Source organism: Bacillus rossius, chromosome 1 (assembly GCF_032445375.1).
Source record: "Bacillus rossius redtenbacheri isolate Brsri chromosome 1, Brsri_v3, whole genome shotgun sequence".
NCBI classification, from domain to species: Eukaryota; Metazoa; Arthropoda; class Insecta; order Phasmatodea; family Bacillidae; genus Bacillus; species Bacillus rossius.
In genome coordinates, this window is record NC_086330.1 from 12,802,287 (window position 1) to 12,818,803 (window position 16,517).

Here is a 16,517-nt window from a genome sequence, read left to right on the forward strand (position 1 = left end):
TATATCAATGAACAATATTCTAATTTAGATCTAATTAAGGCCAAATAAAGTGAGAGAATTGAGTCGGAATTAGTAGCGTGAAAAGTGATGTACTTAATTAGGACAAATGTTCTTCGGGAACTAGAAATTAAATATTCAACATGCTGATGATCTAAAATTTTGTTTTCCTAATAAATTGACTGTAGGTGTGAACAATAATTGTCTGCAGTATACTTATGAGTATCTTTTCTACGTAACTTGATAAAATGGCAATAGGATTGGAGACACATCTGAAATTGTCTCAGTAATTATTACTGTGACAATACCCGTAAACTGTAAGCTCAATATCAATTCTAGAAATTTCTCAGATCCAATTGAAAAGATACTGGACCCTTGCATACTGTAGATACATGTACATGCCTGGTGTAGAGAAATGAAAACTCGTTGCATCAACTTCTGGTTTTATTGGATAAGTATATAAGCTTACCTTCAACTGCAGTCATGTGTCCACTACTTCGTAGAAGTATGACTATTTGAAATTTCCAGTCATGCCAGTTGGAATGGCCTTCCAGCTTGTCTACGTTCGTCTTCCAAATAGTATTCTACATGATGATGCTAATTATGAAAACGGAGACAATAAATGACACAAAAAGCCTACAAACTCGTAGGCACCGCACCACTGATGCTGTACCTGCCCTTTGCAGTTGTACACATAACACATTAGGCCTCTTGACTAATGTGCCTTTGCATTACAAGAAACGCAAACGGCCAAATTGGCCAACAACTCCCGTTAACTGGGCCCATAACCTGTAAAGAAATGAAAACTCGTTGTTGGCCGTGCTGTGGCTATTTTAATACTGACTGTAAAAACACTGTCTTATACAAACCATAGACCATAGAGTAAAGAAGCGCAGCGATAAATAAACAGTGCAGCCAACTACACAAAACTAAAATTCTTACTGGATTACAAATAATATAGTCCAACACCTGGGATGGGCATGGTGAACAAGCAGAGGAATAATCACCTCCAGCGTAGCTGCCAAGGTGGAACCCACCACCTCTCAGCACGACTGAACACTAGGGAACTGTTCAACCACTGGGTCTCACGAGTGCCAACCATCAGGGTCTCTTTGGCTCTCTCAGTGAGAGAAACTGCCAGCTTGTCCTTGCTGCAGTACTGCACTTGTCAGTCACGCTCATGCTGCACAAGCTTCACACGGCAGTTAAAACTCTGTGATTTTTTATGTTGACAGTAAAAAAAAATGGCTTAATCACTCATTAAGTTTATTTCTTCTTTTTTATTGCAATAAAAATCTATAAGCTTCTAGAATGTTTGTGGTTTTGTATTCCTGTACCATATACAGAGCTGCCAACCATTACGGATTTTCCGTAATTATTACGGATTTTAACCCCGAATTACGGAATTACGGAACATCGCTAGTTTATTACGGAAACGAGGCTTTGTGCTGCATGGTAACGGAAAAATTTACGTTTCTGCTGTGCGTGTTTCGTGAACGCTGTTTGAATACTTCGCTTGGTTGCTCAAATAACGGAACTAGTAAGTGTGCGCATGTACGATGTACTGTCGAAATAAGTAAATTAATTCTCGTGTTTTCAAATAATAATGGGATGGTATTACGTCCGTTGTACGATACAACTAGTACATATCCTCGGACTTATCGTTTGAAGGCTACTTACATCACGATAATTTTTGTACGGTACTTTGGCTAACCTGTGTTGTATTAATTTATTTCTTGAAAGCCATTTTTTTCATCATAGTGTTTTTGTCCGGTTTTTGTCGTGTCTACAGACGTGAATTTTTTTTTTTTTTTTTTTTTCGATAGTGTTGTGTTCTTCAGTGCCGGTTGTAGAAATGAAGCGTGTGACAGAATAATGTGCATCTGGGGGAAAAAACACGCAAGACTTCAGAACTTTCCACTTAAATATTCAAAAGAATGGCCATGATTGTCGTTTTCAAATGTTTGGAACGCCACGGTTTTGTAATGTATGCGCGTGTGACTTTTCGATTGCACATGGTGAAAGGGATGACTGTAGACGGCATATTGAATCAAAGAAACATGCAGAACATTTTAAAGCCGTGACTAGCAATAAATCTATACCTTCGTTTTTTCGCTACATCTGAAGAAACGAAAGTAACGAACGCAGTTATTGTTTACAAGTCCTTGTGTTTGTCTTGTTTGTTTACATGACATTTCTTATCGAACCAGGATAAAAGAAGCAAATAAAAAGACAGTTGTTTTAAAGTTTAACTTTGAATACATTGAATTGAAGATTCAAAATATCCAGTAAAATTATTAATATTTCTTACATATTCAGATGATTGTATTGTTCAAATAAATTTTTTTATGTATTAATTTGCATTGTATTCATCTTTTTCTTTTTCTTTTGCATATTATTGTCGTTGTTTTATCTTGTGAGTGTGTTATAATGCCCCAGGAAAAATTTATCGTGCATGATTTACGCGTACTTTTTTCATATACCTAATTGCCATTACTGATGGGTGTGATTTGAGGTTGGCAGCTCTGCATATACTTACTTTTCCAACATCATTAACACAAAAACTTTGCTTGAAACACATGCACCTAACATTCTCCGTGTACAATATGTACTCGTGGATAATTTGAGTTGTCAATGTTTTGGAAAATAAGCATCACACAATCACAAATCAAGAATTTAGGAAATGTCTAACGAGGATGCATATACAGACATACGTACTAATGAAGAAACGTACACATGTGCGGGTAGGCAAGTGTTTCCTCATTTAAACATCTAATTGCAACCTCTTTGTTTCCACTCACTCAAGCGGAATTGTTTTTTCAGTTCTCCAGTTACATGATATAACAAGAACCTTCTCTTTTATTGATGATAAAATGTTGATCTCCGATTACATGTGTCTAAAAATAGTTTTATTATCTGAGGAGAGTGTGCACCTGGTCCCTAAGCGCTAAGGCCACAGGAGAGCTGGTCCCATTGCAGAGGCACGAACCAGACCCGCTCCTGAGGTCGCAGTGCTGCCTGTCGTTCGAGGGCTTCGCGCGCTACCTCATGGACAAGGACAACTACGCCTTCACCAACGAGAGGATGGCACCCGACGAGACGGAGATGGACCAGCCACTGTCCCACTACTACATCGCCTCCTCGCACAACACGTACCTCACGGGCCACCAGCTCAAGGGCGAGTCCTCCGTGGAGCTGTACAGTCAGGTGTGTGTGGCCGACTGCTCCGGTGTCTCATTCCCCAGAGCCACCGCCGCCACCCAGGGGTGTTTAACTGGTTGTAGCAGTAGGACCAACCAAACAAGCCAAGAGGGCACCGGTGCTCTCCTTCACACTAGCTCTCACATACAAGCACCGCACCATAACGAATCACAAATTCAGTTAACGCCCGAGGATTACTAATGGAGAAACGTACACTTTTGCTGGTAGGCAAGTGTTTCCTCGTCTCAACATTTAAGTGCATCCTCTTTCCTTCTACTTACACCACATTGTTCTCCAGGATATTATAACAACTCTGCTCTCTTTCGTTTCTGACACAATTCTTCAGCTCCACTTACACATGTCTGAATGAAGGGAAAACCGGGGAAGTTCCTGGTATACCGGAGGGCCAGTCCTCCCCTGCAAGCAACCCTTTGGATGTCATCCGAGTCAATTGAGACAGTAAGATGCAAAAGATGAGGACTGATGGAATGGCTGGGTGGAAGGAGATGAGAAAACCTCGTGAGAAACCCCCCCCCCCCCCCCCCCCCCAAACAATACACTGCAATGCCTCTGCCCCATCTCCCACTTCCAAAGAATTCCTGTCTTGGCCTCATCATGAATAGAACTCGTATCGCCTCGATGCAAGGCGAGTGACCGACCACTCAACCAACCACCGTTGTGCCTGTTCCGTAACTTTTTTACAAAAGTTTCACAACCGGACAACCATCAGCCATTCACTAGAGCCATCTCTCATCAATACAAGAAAACTTCTTAGCTGCCGATGGCTCAAAAGAGATGATTGTCTAGTCATTACTATACGTATGTAAATAATAAAAGGGTATTCTTTAAAACAGCTCTTGGTTATTGTCACTGGTAATGACAGTTTCAACCCCAATGCTGAGTGTAACATGAACCTCTCAACTTATTCTGACTTCCTACAAAGGTTTCCACAAACTATTCTGTTTTAGTTTGTAATATCTAAGAAATGACTACTCGACTCTTCCATTAATTAATTTATTTTATGTATTTACTTATTTGTACCATGCCCACAAACATTTAGGATACTTGTACCAGGACCATGTGCTTGTACACCATCTACTGCATTGGCATACAAATTACAGTAGCACCAAATGACAGTAGCACCAAATGTCACTAATGCCCAGGTTGCCATCCCTGGCGTGGACAGTGGGACCCATTGTTGGCTCAACTGGTCACTGAATTCCAGTTGGTAGGGTCCCCAGTTCTACCACTATGTGTGACCTCACGGGGGAGTAAGATGGCCACTAGTGCAACATGAGGAGTTAATTGGAGCGCTGTTGTTTCCTCCTCATGTTTTCATCACCCACTTCTCCATGCAGTCTACTCCTACATTTTCCTTCATCTTGCCTCGCCCCTGTCCTTCAAAAAAGTCAATGAAATCAAGTCTATTCCTGAAATAGAACAGCCGGCTCTGCTCAAAAAAAAAAAGCCTCGTCAAATCTGCATCCTCCATACCACCAGGAAATAAGAAGTTCATGAGGAAAAAACTGGATTTGCCCTGATTTAAATCTCCAACAAAGTTTCTGATCATTTGCACCTGCCAGATACAATAAAATGAATCTACTATTTAAAAAAAAAAAAGCTGAACTGTTCTCAAGTGTTTTTTTATTCAAAGTAAACCAGTAACATTGTAAAAATACAGCAAGAACATTATAATTACATCAGCAACTATTGCATATAGGTTTCAAATGGCTCCAATCACAGGTTGCGTTTGTTTGGGAAGTGGCTCGCCAGCTGAACTTGTACTTGACAGCGGAAGCACTTGTGTTCCAGGTGCTGCTGACCGGGTGTCGGTGCGTGGAGCTGGACTGCTGGGACGGGGACGATGGGTCGCCCCTTATTTACCACGGCCTGACCTTCACCACCAAGATCCCATTCCGGTCGGTTGTGGAGGCCATCAACCGCAGCGCGTTCGTGACCTCCCCCTACCCCGTCATCCTGTCCATCGAGAACCACTGCTCTGTGCAGCAACAAGCACGGATGGCACACATTTTCCAGGTGAGTTCTACGTCATTCTTTCATCTGTACCTATTGTTTCTTAAATAACATGATATTATTTTAAAAATGGCAACTATCCCTGCCCCTTAAAATCCAAAAGCACAGACAATTTTTTTATATGTGGCATTTTTACCCTGTCCTCTCTCACCCAAATTGTGTTTGTGAGGGCATCCATACTGTGAGGGGACCCACATTGTGAGGGAACCCACATTGTGAGGGCACCCACACTGTGAGGGCACCCACATTATGAGGGGACCCACATTGTGAGGGGACCCACATTGTGCGGGGACCCACATTGTGAGGGCACCCACATTGTGAGGGCACCCACATTGTGAGGGCTCCCACATTGTGAGGGCTCCCACCAGGAGAGCAGGAAATGCAGTCTCCGTGCTGTGTTTATTCCTGGTGTGTTCCGAGCAGTACAGTCACTGTGCCACTCGGGCTTGGATCAACGTGGACGGGCTCAACCACCATGAACACGCACCAGTAGGTATCTCGTACGCGACTGAATCGCTAAAAGAAGATTAAACTGCAGGTGCTTTGAAGGCCACTTACTTTCTTTCACATGACACAAAAAGGTTTCTCAATGCACACATATAAGTGTTTTTAAATGAAACTTCTTTGCTTTTAGAGCGTTACGAAAATTCCAAACACATGAGGGGAATAGTTAGGTGCATGGTGGGGGAACCAGTAGAGGAAGAAAGTGTGTCAGCGGTGATGTCACTCCAGTGCACGTGCTAGCGGTCGAATAGTAAGACGGCAGGGAGGGGAGATAGGTACATAGTGGAGCATGTTGTAACGGCCAGAAGGGTAGAAATGACACAGCAGTGATGCTACAGAATTCTTGTAATGATGCTTGTGTTTGTCTACTCATCAGTTTTCGTAACGGTTAATGATTTTTTTTTTTTTTAAGTATGTATAAATATTTTATTTGTGTGGAAAAAAGTTATTGGTTTGTGTGATTAACTTTATAAGTATCATTCATTTTTACCTGAATAGTGTGACTGAAAATGTAAAAAAGACATATAGACTTAAGAGGTTAGCTTTATAAGCGTAACTTATTTTTGGTATGTGAAAACTGTTAGTTGAAATGTCATAAGGACTTAAAGACTTGTGAGATAGACTTTGTAAGTGTAATTTATGTTCGATTGGAGTGGATTTTTGTTGTTTCAATTTATTCAGCTGGAGATCATGATTTAACATCATGCCTAAAAATAATAGAAAGGCAGAAGCAGACAAGAGGTATTATCAAAGGCAACGTGGCAATAAACAGCCAAAAGAGGCACCAAAAAGTGCCAGTGAACGGATGCTAGAGTACAGGGTGCAGAAAAAGGAATTTTTTCATTTGAGATCATACCCGCATCCTTACTATTCTCAATTATTATCTCTTGTTCAATAAAAAAAATACTAATAATTCATCTCTATCTATACCTAGTAAGCAAGAAGTTTCACTTCTGTTGCACGCAGACATGCTTTTTATTCGAGATGAACTAATTCAAGATTCCATTTAAAGATACTGCCTACTGAAAAGAAAAAAAATCCTCAGTTAAGAGTGCACCATATAATTCTCTCCCGTTAATCAACATGATAACCAATTATTTAAAAAATATATGATTTTGCACACACTAGTCACGGCGCCTTGACTTTCTGCAGAGCCATGCTACATAAAACTCTACCTTAACATTCCACCCTCTCTACATACTTCAGTGACACCACTCTCCGGGCAGCTTTTTTCTTCACTCTCTCTAGATACGACGTCAGTAGTAATAAGAAAATAAGTACAAATGGTATTTTGATCAATGCAACAGCATCTTGTTCATGAAAAAAAAAAAATTAGAGACTGCTAAATCAATCAATCACTTTCAGTAGTTATGTAAACTGATAACTAAGATAAATAATAAGATGCAGTTTATATCCAATTGCTATGTCGTAACTAACTGTCAGATATACCACAAACATTTATTCCATTTATTGCATTTTCAGCCCTTCTCAGAATGGGTGCCCTTGTATGACTTGATTTTGGATGTAATATTAAACTATTAACAAAGTACAAACATTAGTTAAGACTGCTTCTCAACAGAGCGGCTCTTAGCGGTATTTTGAATCTGTTTTTTCTAGTCGGTTTTCGGGGAGAAGCTGGTAACAAAGTTCCTATTCGAGGCAGATTTTTGCGAAGACGCGCAGCTGCCGTCACCGACACAGCTGCGGCACAGGATCCTGGTGAAGAACAAGAAGCTGACGGCGGACATACCGGCGTGCCCGTCGGCGGCGCGGCACGGCAGCAGCGCGCACACCCCGCTGCGCGGCAGCAGCGGCAAGCAGCCCTCGTCGGGCCGCGCCAGCTCCATCGTCTCCAACACCAGCGGCGGCTCCGTCAACGACGAGTACAGCGACTTCGAGGACGACGACGATGACGACGATGACGACAATGAGGGTGAGTCGCGAGGCCGGTTGACAGCATGAGGAGTGTCGTGTGTTGACAACACACGGAGTTGTCCTGACAACATGAGGAGTTCATGTTGACAACACACAGAGTTGTGCTAATAACATGACACCCCAAGAAACTTGTGTTGACAATTTGAGGAACTTTTTAACAACATTAGGAACTTGTGTTGACACCACGAGAAACTTGTGTTGACAATTTGTGGAACTTGTTTAACAACATGAGAAACTTGTGTTGACAATCTGAGGAATTTGTTTAACAACATGAGAAACTTGTTGGCAATCTGAGAAACTTGTTTAACAACATGAGGAACTTGTGTTGACAATCTGAGGAACTTGTTTAACAACATAAGGAACTTGTGTTGACACCACGAGAAACTTGTGTCGACAATTTGAGGAACTTGTTTAACAACATGAGAAACTTGTGTTGACAATCTGAGGAACTTGTGTTGACAGTCAGAGGAAATTGTTTAACAACATGAGGAACTTGTGCTGATAACATGAGGAACTTGTGCTGATAACATGAGGAACTTGTGCTGACAACATGAGGAACTTGTGCTGATAACATGAGGAACTTGTGCTGACAACATGAGGAACTTGTGCTGACAACATGAGGAACTTGTGCTGACAACATGAGGAACTTGTGCTGACAACATGAGGAACTTGTGTTGACAATCTGAGGAACTTGTTTAACAACATAAGGAACTTGTGTTGACACCACGAGAAACTTGTGTTGACAATTTGAGGAACTTGTTTAACAACATGAGGAACTTGTGTTGACAATCTGAGGAACTTGTTTAACAACATAAGGAACTTGTATTGACACTACGAGAAACTTGTGTTAACACAGGAAAGTCATGTTGGCAGTGAACCTTTGTATCACAAAAACCTTGTATTTAAACTCCCTGATTTTATACTTTCCTGCATTGAACACAACCAGTACTTTTCTTAAAGTCTCATCTGAAGCACATATAGTTTCTTATACATTTTTGTACTACAGTTTCTCAGTCTCTTAGCAATGTAAACTTAAACATAAGTTCTGAACACACCAATGATACATTCAATGATACATAACATTTTTGTCTTATTACTTTGCCCCCTTATATCACCTACAGTGCTCTCTAATTCTCAAAACATTAATGAAGCATTCCATTAACAACTGATACTTGTTTGATCTTGTAAAGTATGTATAAAATTTTGAAATACTAATAGTATTATTTTTATACAAATGTTTTATCCGAGAGATTACTAATGCTTCTGGCAAATATGGGAGAAAACTTATATACTTGCTCACAAAAGCTAACCCAACCAGTTACGAAACAGGTTATAATGATATCCTGCTCCTGCAGGTAATTGAACCCATGACTCCTGTATTGATCAAGCTGTAACATCTGAGCAGGGTACCTCTACCACTCTGCTACTGGTGGAACATCCATTATGCATTACTACTTTACTTTTAAAAATTGGTAGGCTAAAGGCAGAAAAAATACTGCATCTTATATCAACTCTTTGTCGGGACTTTTCTTCTAGTTTTAGTCTATTATTTTAAAATAATAAGTTATTGTCACACGCGTTTAATGTCTTTGATGCAAAAAAAAAGGTTGCTGATGAAATATTTTTAAAAAATTGGTTTACGAGGTTTTACACCTGCAGCGATGAAGCACGCGGAAAGTCCCGAGTGCCGCTGTGGCTGAGTCCTGCGGGCGCGTGTTCCCATTCAGGGAAAATGTATTATTTCTTTTCAGACATGCTTTCATCCGCCTTGTAGTTTTATTTCAATTATATGTCTTTATTATTTTATCAATAATAACAGTATACAAGCAATGCACATTGAATTTTGTAACAAATTTTGTCGCTACATTTCATCTGCTGTAAAATATGCATGCAAACGTTCAAAACTAAAATATTTTTTTTGTCAATACAGTACACTCCCTATTTAACGTGGTTGTCGGGGGACATAACTTTTACCCGCGTTGTTGCATAACCGCGATGTTTCGATGTGACCAAGGTCAAAAGGCATAAAACACCGCCTGTGTTCTAATAGGTCGGCAAGCACGCACAGTATAGACGGCCCGCCTTTGTGCGGACTTTGCATCCGCAGTTTTCACTAAACGCGGGTGAAAAAATAAAAATAATAAATTCTAAAGATAAATATTAAATGTTGAATTTTATTTTTTATTTTTCCGCATGCCGCGCACAGTTTGTCGCACGGCCTACGAGCGCGCCACACGCCGCCATACACACGTGCGGCACACAAGCTGCTGCCAGTCTCGTGGTGTCAGCCACAGTATCTGCTTCGTCTAAGTGTTCGTAACAAAGTAAGTGCAGTGTGTGCGGTTACACACGATTCTGTGGTCAAAGTCTTCTAAATAGAAAGGCCATAGTAATACTTCAAACCGAATATGAATCGCAAAGTACCGAGTTTGATTGACAAAATAAAAATTCTAGATTTACGTACTTACAGATAGCGTGTCTTTTGCAGAAGTATGCAGCAGATACGTGAAAAACGATTCTAGCATTCGTACAATATAAAATAAAGAATCGTCTATCGTGTAAAGTGGTTAAACTTTGTTATCCATGCTTACAGTAAATTATAAATGGTCACATGTGGGATACAAAAATTGCTCCAAAATAATTTTAGCGCAATCAGTGGCGCCGTATTAAAAAGTCTGTTAAACGTTGTCTTTACTTATTCCATCAAACGCTGTGTCGAGTTGCTGAGTGTGTGTGGCTCAGATCGGCAAGTGTTATATTCCCCAGCCTCTGGTTAAAGGTCGGGAGGCCGCTACACATAAACATTTCCGGGGCTTGTTTACTACCTCACGGCAAAAGTGGTACAGTATGGTTCACGTAAGTATTGGACCACTGGGAATTCCTCGGCAAAGATTAAAAATACGCTAGCTGATTTACTTTACTATTTAATGTTAAAACATTATACCAAAGTAAAAAGATGAACGTGTATAATACAACGAATAATATTACGTCTGTAGGTTCAAGTTGTAACAAAACATTTATGTGTCTCCGCTTGTCAACACACGTGACCACGAGAAGTGTGCAGACGGAAATGAGTGAACTACTCAAGGTCACCATTCTTCCCCCCTTTCGGCTTAATCGCCCCTCTCATCACTGGCGCTTATATTCCACTCCTCCCGTCTACCCGGGTGTCTTGGTCGCATATTCTCGGCTCGCCTCTCCCCTCCCAGCGCTGGCCGTCAACCAAACCTATCCAAAATCAATCCCCAGCCGAGTCACGCTGGATAATGTCGCTGGACGGTGGGCTTTATCGGGTCCCCTTTCCGATGCTTTATTTGTGGGTTAAAAAAAAATGTTAAGAACTAGTGTTTCAGAAAATAACACTGGGCTGGATTGGACCATAATTTGAAAACACTACAAGATAGAGGAATAATGTACGGAGATATCTTGTTTAGAATTTCACTGCGGACATTTTCTACGCCTAGGATTTTTTCTTCCCGATGCTTAGTTTGTGAGTTACAAAGCAAAATTATCCTAATCGGCTGTCAACCATTTATTCCATTATTATTACAGTAGAAACTCGTTAATCCGTGACGATTTAAAAGTGCAGAAAAAAAAAGAGAAGTAAAAATTTGTCAGCGCTTAAAATTAACGTCACGCGGGCCGGCGGCCGGCAAACACTGCAAGCCTTCGCATGGGCCGCCAAACTCTGCAACGCTGTTTGTACCGACCCTTTGTGTCGCCCCCCTTTCAGCTGTCACATTTGTCACTCTTTAAACTTGAGGGGGATGTCCTGACTTCTGCTTCCCGTCTCCCTTTGTTTGTTTCCACCCGCCAACGCACGGCAGGCGCCTGGCAAGTGACGTGTCTGGCTGGCATTCGGCTGGACGAAGTGGGATGAGTTGGGGGGGGGGGGGGTGGGGGGGGGTTGGGGGGTTGGGGGCTACCCAAAATTGATGTGTGCAAGTTCAGCACGATCTTATCTTTCTCTCTTCGGCTGTTGTAAATGACCGTGAACTAATGGCTAGGCAGTGCCGTATTTTTTTAAGGCGAGACTAATTCGAAGACGGTCCTTACCTTGAACGGATTATCCGGGTTTATTACTTTTTTTTTACAGGATTTTAACTATCCGGGCATCGGCGGGTCCCAATTAACACGAATAATGGAGAGTTTACTATTTTTTATCCATCTGCTGCCAAGGCGCAGTAAGCCTCGGTAGACGTTACGTCACATGACCTTGGCCTTAACCCAGCTGCACGCCGGTGTCTGAGAAGCTTGACAAGACCTTCCGGGATTTTAATCGCTAGCCCGTGAAATTCGGTAATCCGTGATTATCTCGGTCCCGACCATCACGAATTAACGAGGTTCTACTGTGTTATTAGTATTATTATTAATTTCTGATTGGGGGACATGGTTTGACCCGCGATATACCCGATTCCGCGATCTATCGGGGCGCGGTATACCGGGAGTTTACTGTAGTTGCATTGGAGTTCACTCACTTTTAAGTTATTTTAAAAATTCTTCAGTTAGAATATGATCACAAAATTATTTTATTTAGCCTTAACCTGGAACCATTCACACGTAAATTCAGAAATTTCTGAATCCAGGCATGGGGCCGGGACCCCCGCGCACAGACTCCATGTCCAGCCACGAGAGCATGATGCGGTCGGAGCGCTCCCGCCCGCCCGGCCGCGCCCACGGCGCCGGCGACGCTGACTGGATACCCACGGACGACGACTTCTCCCAGCAGAAGCCCAAGAAGCAGAGCAGCCAGATCGCCAAGGAGCTGTCCGACATGGTCATCTACATACAGGTGCGCGGGTCCTCCCCCGTATCCCCCGTCTCGTCCGTCCCCGTCCGTCTCGCAGAGTCGCGGGTGCGCGGGGAAAAAGGGGGGATACGTCAAAAATGTCATTGTAAATGACTTATCCCCCCTTTTTTCCACGCGCGAAAACCTGTCGGTTCGTGATGTAACTCCAAAAGTTCGGTGCCGTTGAATGACACACAAGGGTGCTGGACTTAACCCATTCGGACCATTTTGTAGAGCTTGTTCTCCTTTGTTCCATACCATAAAAAAAAAACATTTTTGCTAACATTTGACTTATCCCCTTATTCCCTGCGCACCCGCGAAATAACAGATGTATTACACCACACATTGCTAAAAAAAAAAAATACCTTCCAACAAACATGCATAGCAAGCAGAATTGTCTATTAAATGTTTTCCCGCGCAATGTACCCTTTCCACTGTTATCGTTTCCATCAACACTGCCAGTCAAAAAAAAAAAGAAAACTAACATGTTGTTTTTTACATCAGATTTTGGAAAAATACATTATTGTTTGTGATCAGCTAAAATTATAAACCTAAGTGCTTCAAATTAATGCACAATGGTTTTTATTCCTTACTTTTAATTAATGATAGTACCCATATGTCAATACCTACGACATACCAAATTTTAATTTTTTTTATTGTAACTAATTTATCTTTTATTTTAATATTTTGTGTGGTGATAATCTTATACTACAACTCTAATATTATTGTGTAATTATTTTATAATAATTAAAAAAAGTAAAGTTAAATGATTCATTTCATAGCCATAAAGTATGATGTCCACTAGAATGGAGGTTCACAAAAACACACATTCAAGTTTTGATAAAGGTTATGTATTATTGATATTTAAAGTGTCCACTTCAGGGCTGAGCAGACTGGAAAAATTGAAACATTAAGATACTTCATAGTATGAAAAATGACTAACACTGATTTGTAACCAAGATAACTATTGCCAATTTCCCTGTTTTTTTTTCTTCTAGATATTGAGAACACTTTTTCAATTCCCTAAGATCTCCCTGTTTCCAGATTCTTCCCTGTCTATGGGCCCCTGAATGAATTCATTCATCATCTGGCTTGTTAAGAGTTGGATGAAAAGTGATGTAACAACAAAGCAGCGTTGGCGGAATGAATGATTGGGGGAGGAAACAGGGACACGCCAAGAAAATCTTAAGGCTTCCAGCGATGTCCGCCACATTCATATCGTGAAAAATCTTGGTTTGACTCCGCCGGGAATCAGGAATAGAATCCTAATCATTTCGGAGTCAGGCGACAATCCGGACCACTCCACCGTCGTACCCCGTGCGAGTCTTGGGCGTGGGGGTACAGACATGGACGGGAAAGTGTTGGTAGTGCCACTGCTTTCATTTTTTTTTAAGGGTAAGGAACCGATTTATCTGCTTCTTTTGTTCTCCTCCGCACTGCCCCATCGAGAGAATACATATACATCCACCTAATAAAAACAGTGAATCTGTTTCAGAACACAGCAGGTTGATATCATTACAAGCAACATAATTTTTATCCATACAAGTAGAGTTTTAAGACAAAATTAATGTATTAACTACTTACTTCAACTCTTTTTTTTTTTAAATAATGAGTCATTACTCAGTGGAGTCAAAAGCTAGGTTTTCTGTTAAATTTCCACCTGCAAAATTGTGTGCAAATGGCTGAGAGTAAATGCCCCCATTAAAAATGTCTGCATAAATTTGTTTTTCTGCTTTCTATCATAACATTAAAAAAAAAATTTTGTTCTATAAATCACACAGTAAGACTCGAAAAAATGTAAAGTTCAGGAAGAGCTGAACTTAATTTTTTTCAGCGAAATATTTCATATGATTTTAAACAAATACAGCCAGACGTCGAGACTAATCTTATAACAATATTTTCCTAAATGCTTTTTTTTTTTAGGTTTTACGGTTGCTTTGATAATACTTAATACTTTTAATGTTGGAAATAGGTGGGTCATTAATTTTTTTTATGCTTTTTTTTTAACTGTTATGACTTGTGTAATTTGTTTTCTTCAGCCAGACAAGAAAAAAAAATTCACATTGCTGTATTGTGATTTCAGGCCATTAAGTTCCGTGGCCTGAACACCATCAGCCCCAACAGCTCGGTGAAGTGCAAGCGGCCGCTGACCACGGCCAGCCAGGTGATGAAGAAGAGCAGCGTGACGGGGCTGGCGACCACTCCGCCCACCATCGTCACCAGCACGCCGGCGACGCCCACGTCAGGCGTGACCCAGCTGTCGGGCATCGGCTCCGCCTGTGCCTCGGTGGGGTCCGTGTCAGTCGCGGACGGCCAGCACGCCTCCTTCGGCAAGAGGCCCAACGTGAACCACCCCTGCTACCAGTGCTCATCGCTCAACGAGAACACGGCCAAGAAGCTGTGCCGCAAGCAGCCGCACGCTCTCGTGGCCCACACGGAGACCCAGCTGGTGCGCACCTACCCGGCGGGCATGCGCATCGACTCCTCCAACTTCAACCCAGTCATCTTCTGGGCGTTCGGGATCCAGATGGTCGCCCTCAACTACCAGACGGAGGACGCCGCGCTGCACCTCAACGCGGCCATGTTCGAGCAGAACGGACGCTGCGGCTACGTCCTCAAGCCGAGCGTCATGTGGGACCGCACTCACATGATGTACCGGAGGTTCAACCCGTGGGACAAGGAGTTTGACGGGCTCCACTCGTCCCACCTCATCCTGGGCATCATCTCGGGGCAGTACGTCTGCCAGAACAATCTCTCTGCCGGCACCTACGTCGAGGTGGAAGTGGGAGGCATTCCCGTCGACTGCAACAAGCAGAAAACTAAGGTTGTACAGAGGAATGCCCTGAACCCCATCTGGAATGATACGTTCTTCTTCCAGATAATGTTTAGGGATTTGGCCTTTCTCCGTTTCAGTGTTTTGGACGCGGGGACGAATCACCTCATCACTCAGCGAGTGTTACCTCTAAAGTGCCTAAGGCCAGGGTATCGTCACGTGCGACTACGGTCACCCCAAAACCAGCCGTTACCATTATCAACATTATTTATTTATTCTCGTACAGAGGAAGAGAGTTTGGACTACAACGGTACTTCCGTTGAAAATGGCGAAGCCCTTCCGTGTAAAGTGTTGAGCGGAACCCTTTCGGGAGCGAACGGGAGGGTGGTGAAAGTCGGCCACGAAATAAGACCGGAGACGGTGATCGCCAAGAAAGAGTGTGGTGCGGTGCCACTCAAAAGAAGAATGTTTTTCCTGATGGTGCACGGAGTGATTCCTGAGGAGCCCTACACGATACTGAAGATCACTCAGGAGAGCACGACCCAGGAGGTGGTGTTGCAGGCGCTGCAGAAGGCGGGGATCCCCGCGGAGAGAGCCCACGACTACATCCTGGTGGAGGAGGTGGCTCGCAGCTGGGAGAAGAAGGACCGCGACATCCCCGCGACGCAGCGGGTGCTGGACCTGCAGGAGAGACCCCTGCAGGCACAGGCCCAGTGGCTCGGGGAGGGCCGGTTCCTGCTCAAGAGGATGGGCGACGACCCCAGCAGCCGGGCGTGGCTGTCATCCATACGCAGCACGGCTGGGCGGGAGCGACGCAGCACGGACCCCGCCGGCGACAGCCTGCAGCAGCTCGGCACGTGGGAGGAGGCGCACACCTTCCTGGTGTGCGTGTACAACGTGAGCCCCGAGATCCCCTACGCCATCCTGAAGGTGCCGCTGAGCTCGTGCGCCCAGGACGTGCTGGCGCAGGCGCTGGTGAAGGCTCGCCGCATGGAGGACCCGTCCCGGTTCGTACTGGTGGAGGAGCTGGAGTGGGGGGTGGGGCGGGGCCAGCAGCGGGTGCTGGCGGACGACGAGAACGTGTACAGCACGCAGGCGCACTGGCAGACGCTGGGCAGGTTCGTGCTGCGGGAGCGGGAGCGGGCGACGCCCGGCGCCGGGCGCAAGCAGCGCGTGGCCGCCAGCCTGCGCACGGCCACGCTGGAGCGGCTGGGCAAGGGCCTGAAGCTGCCCGTGCAGGAGGCGCTGAGCGACCCCACCGCGCACGGCACCAAGCCCCGGTTC

At 43.5% G+C, this 16,517-nt stretch overlaps 1 protein-coding gene across 1 annotated transcript in view; it reads left to right on the plus strand.

The window, feature by feature from the left end:
* Positions 1–16,517, plus strand: part of LOC134532297 (1-phosphatidylinositol 4,5-bisphosphate phosphodiesterase epsilon-1-like) — a 191,924-nt gene that overhangs the window by 167,411 nt on the left and 7,996 nt on the right. The window contains 5 exon segments of the mRNA XM_063368719.1: positions 2,977–3,204; positions 5,011–5,235; positions 7,354–7,669; positions 12,258–12,463; positions 14,544–16,516. Coding sequence (XP_063224789.1) covers positions 2,977–3,204; positions 5,011–5,235; positions 7,354–7,669; positions 12,258–12,463; positions 14,544–16,516 — 2,948 coding nt within the window.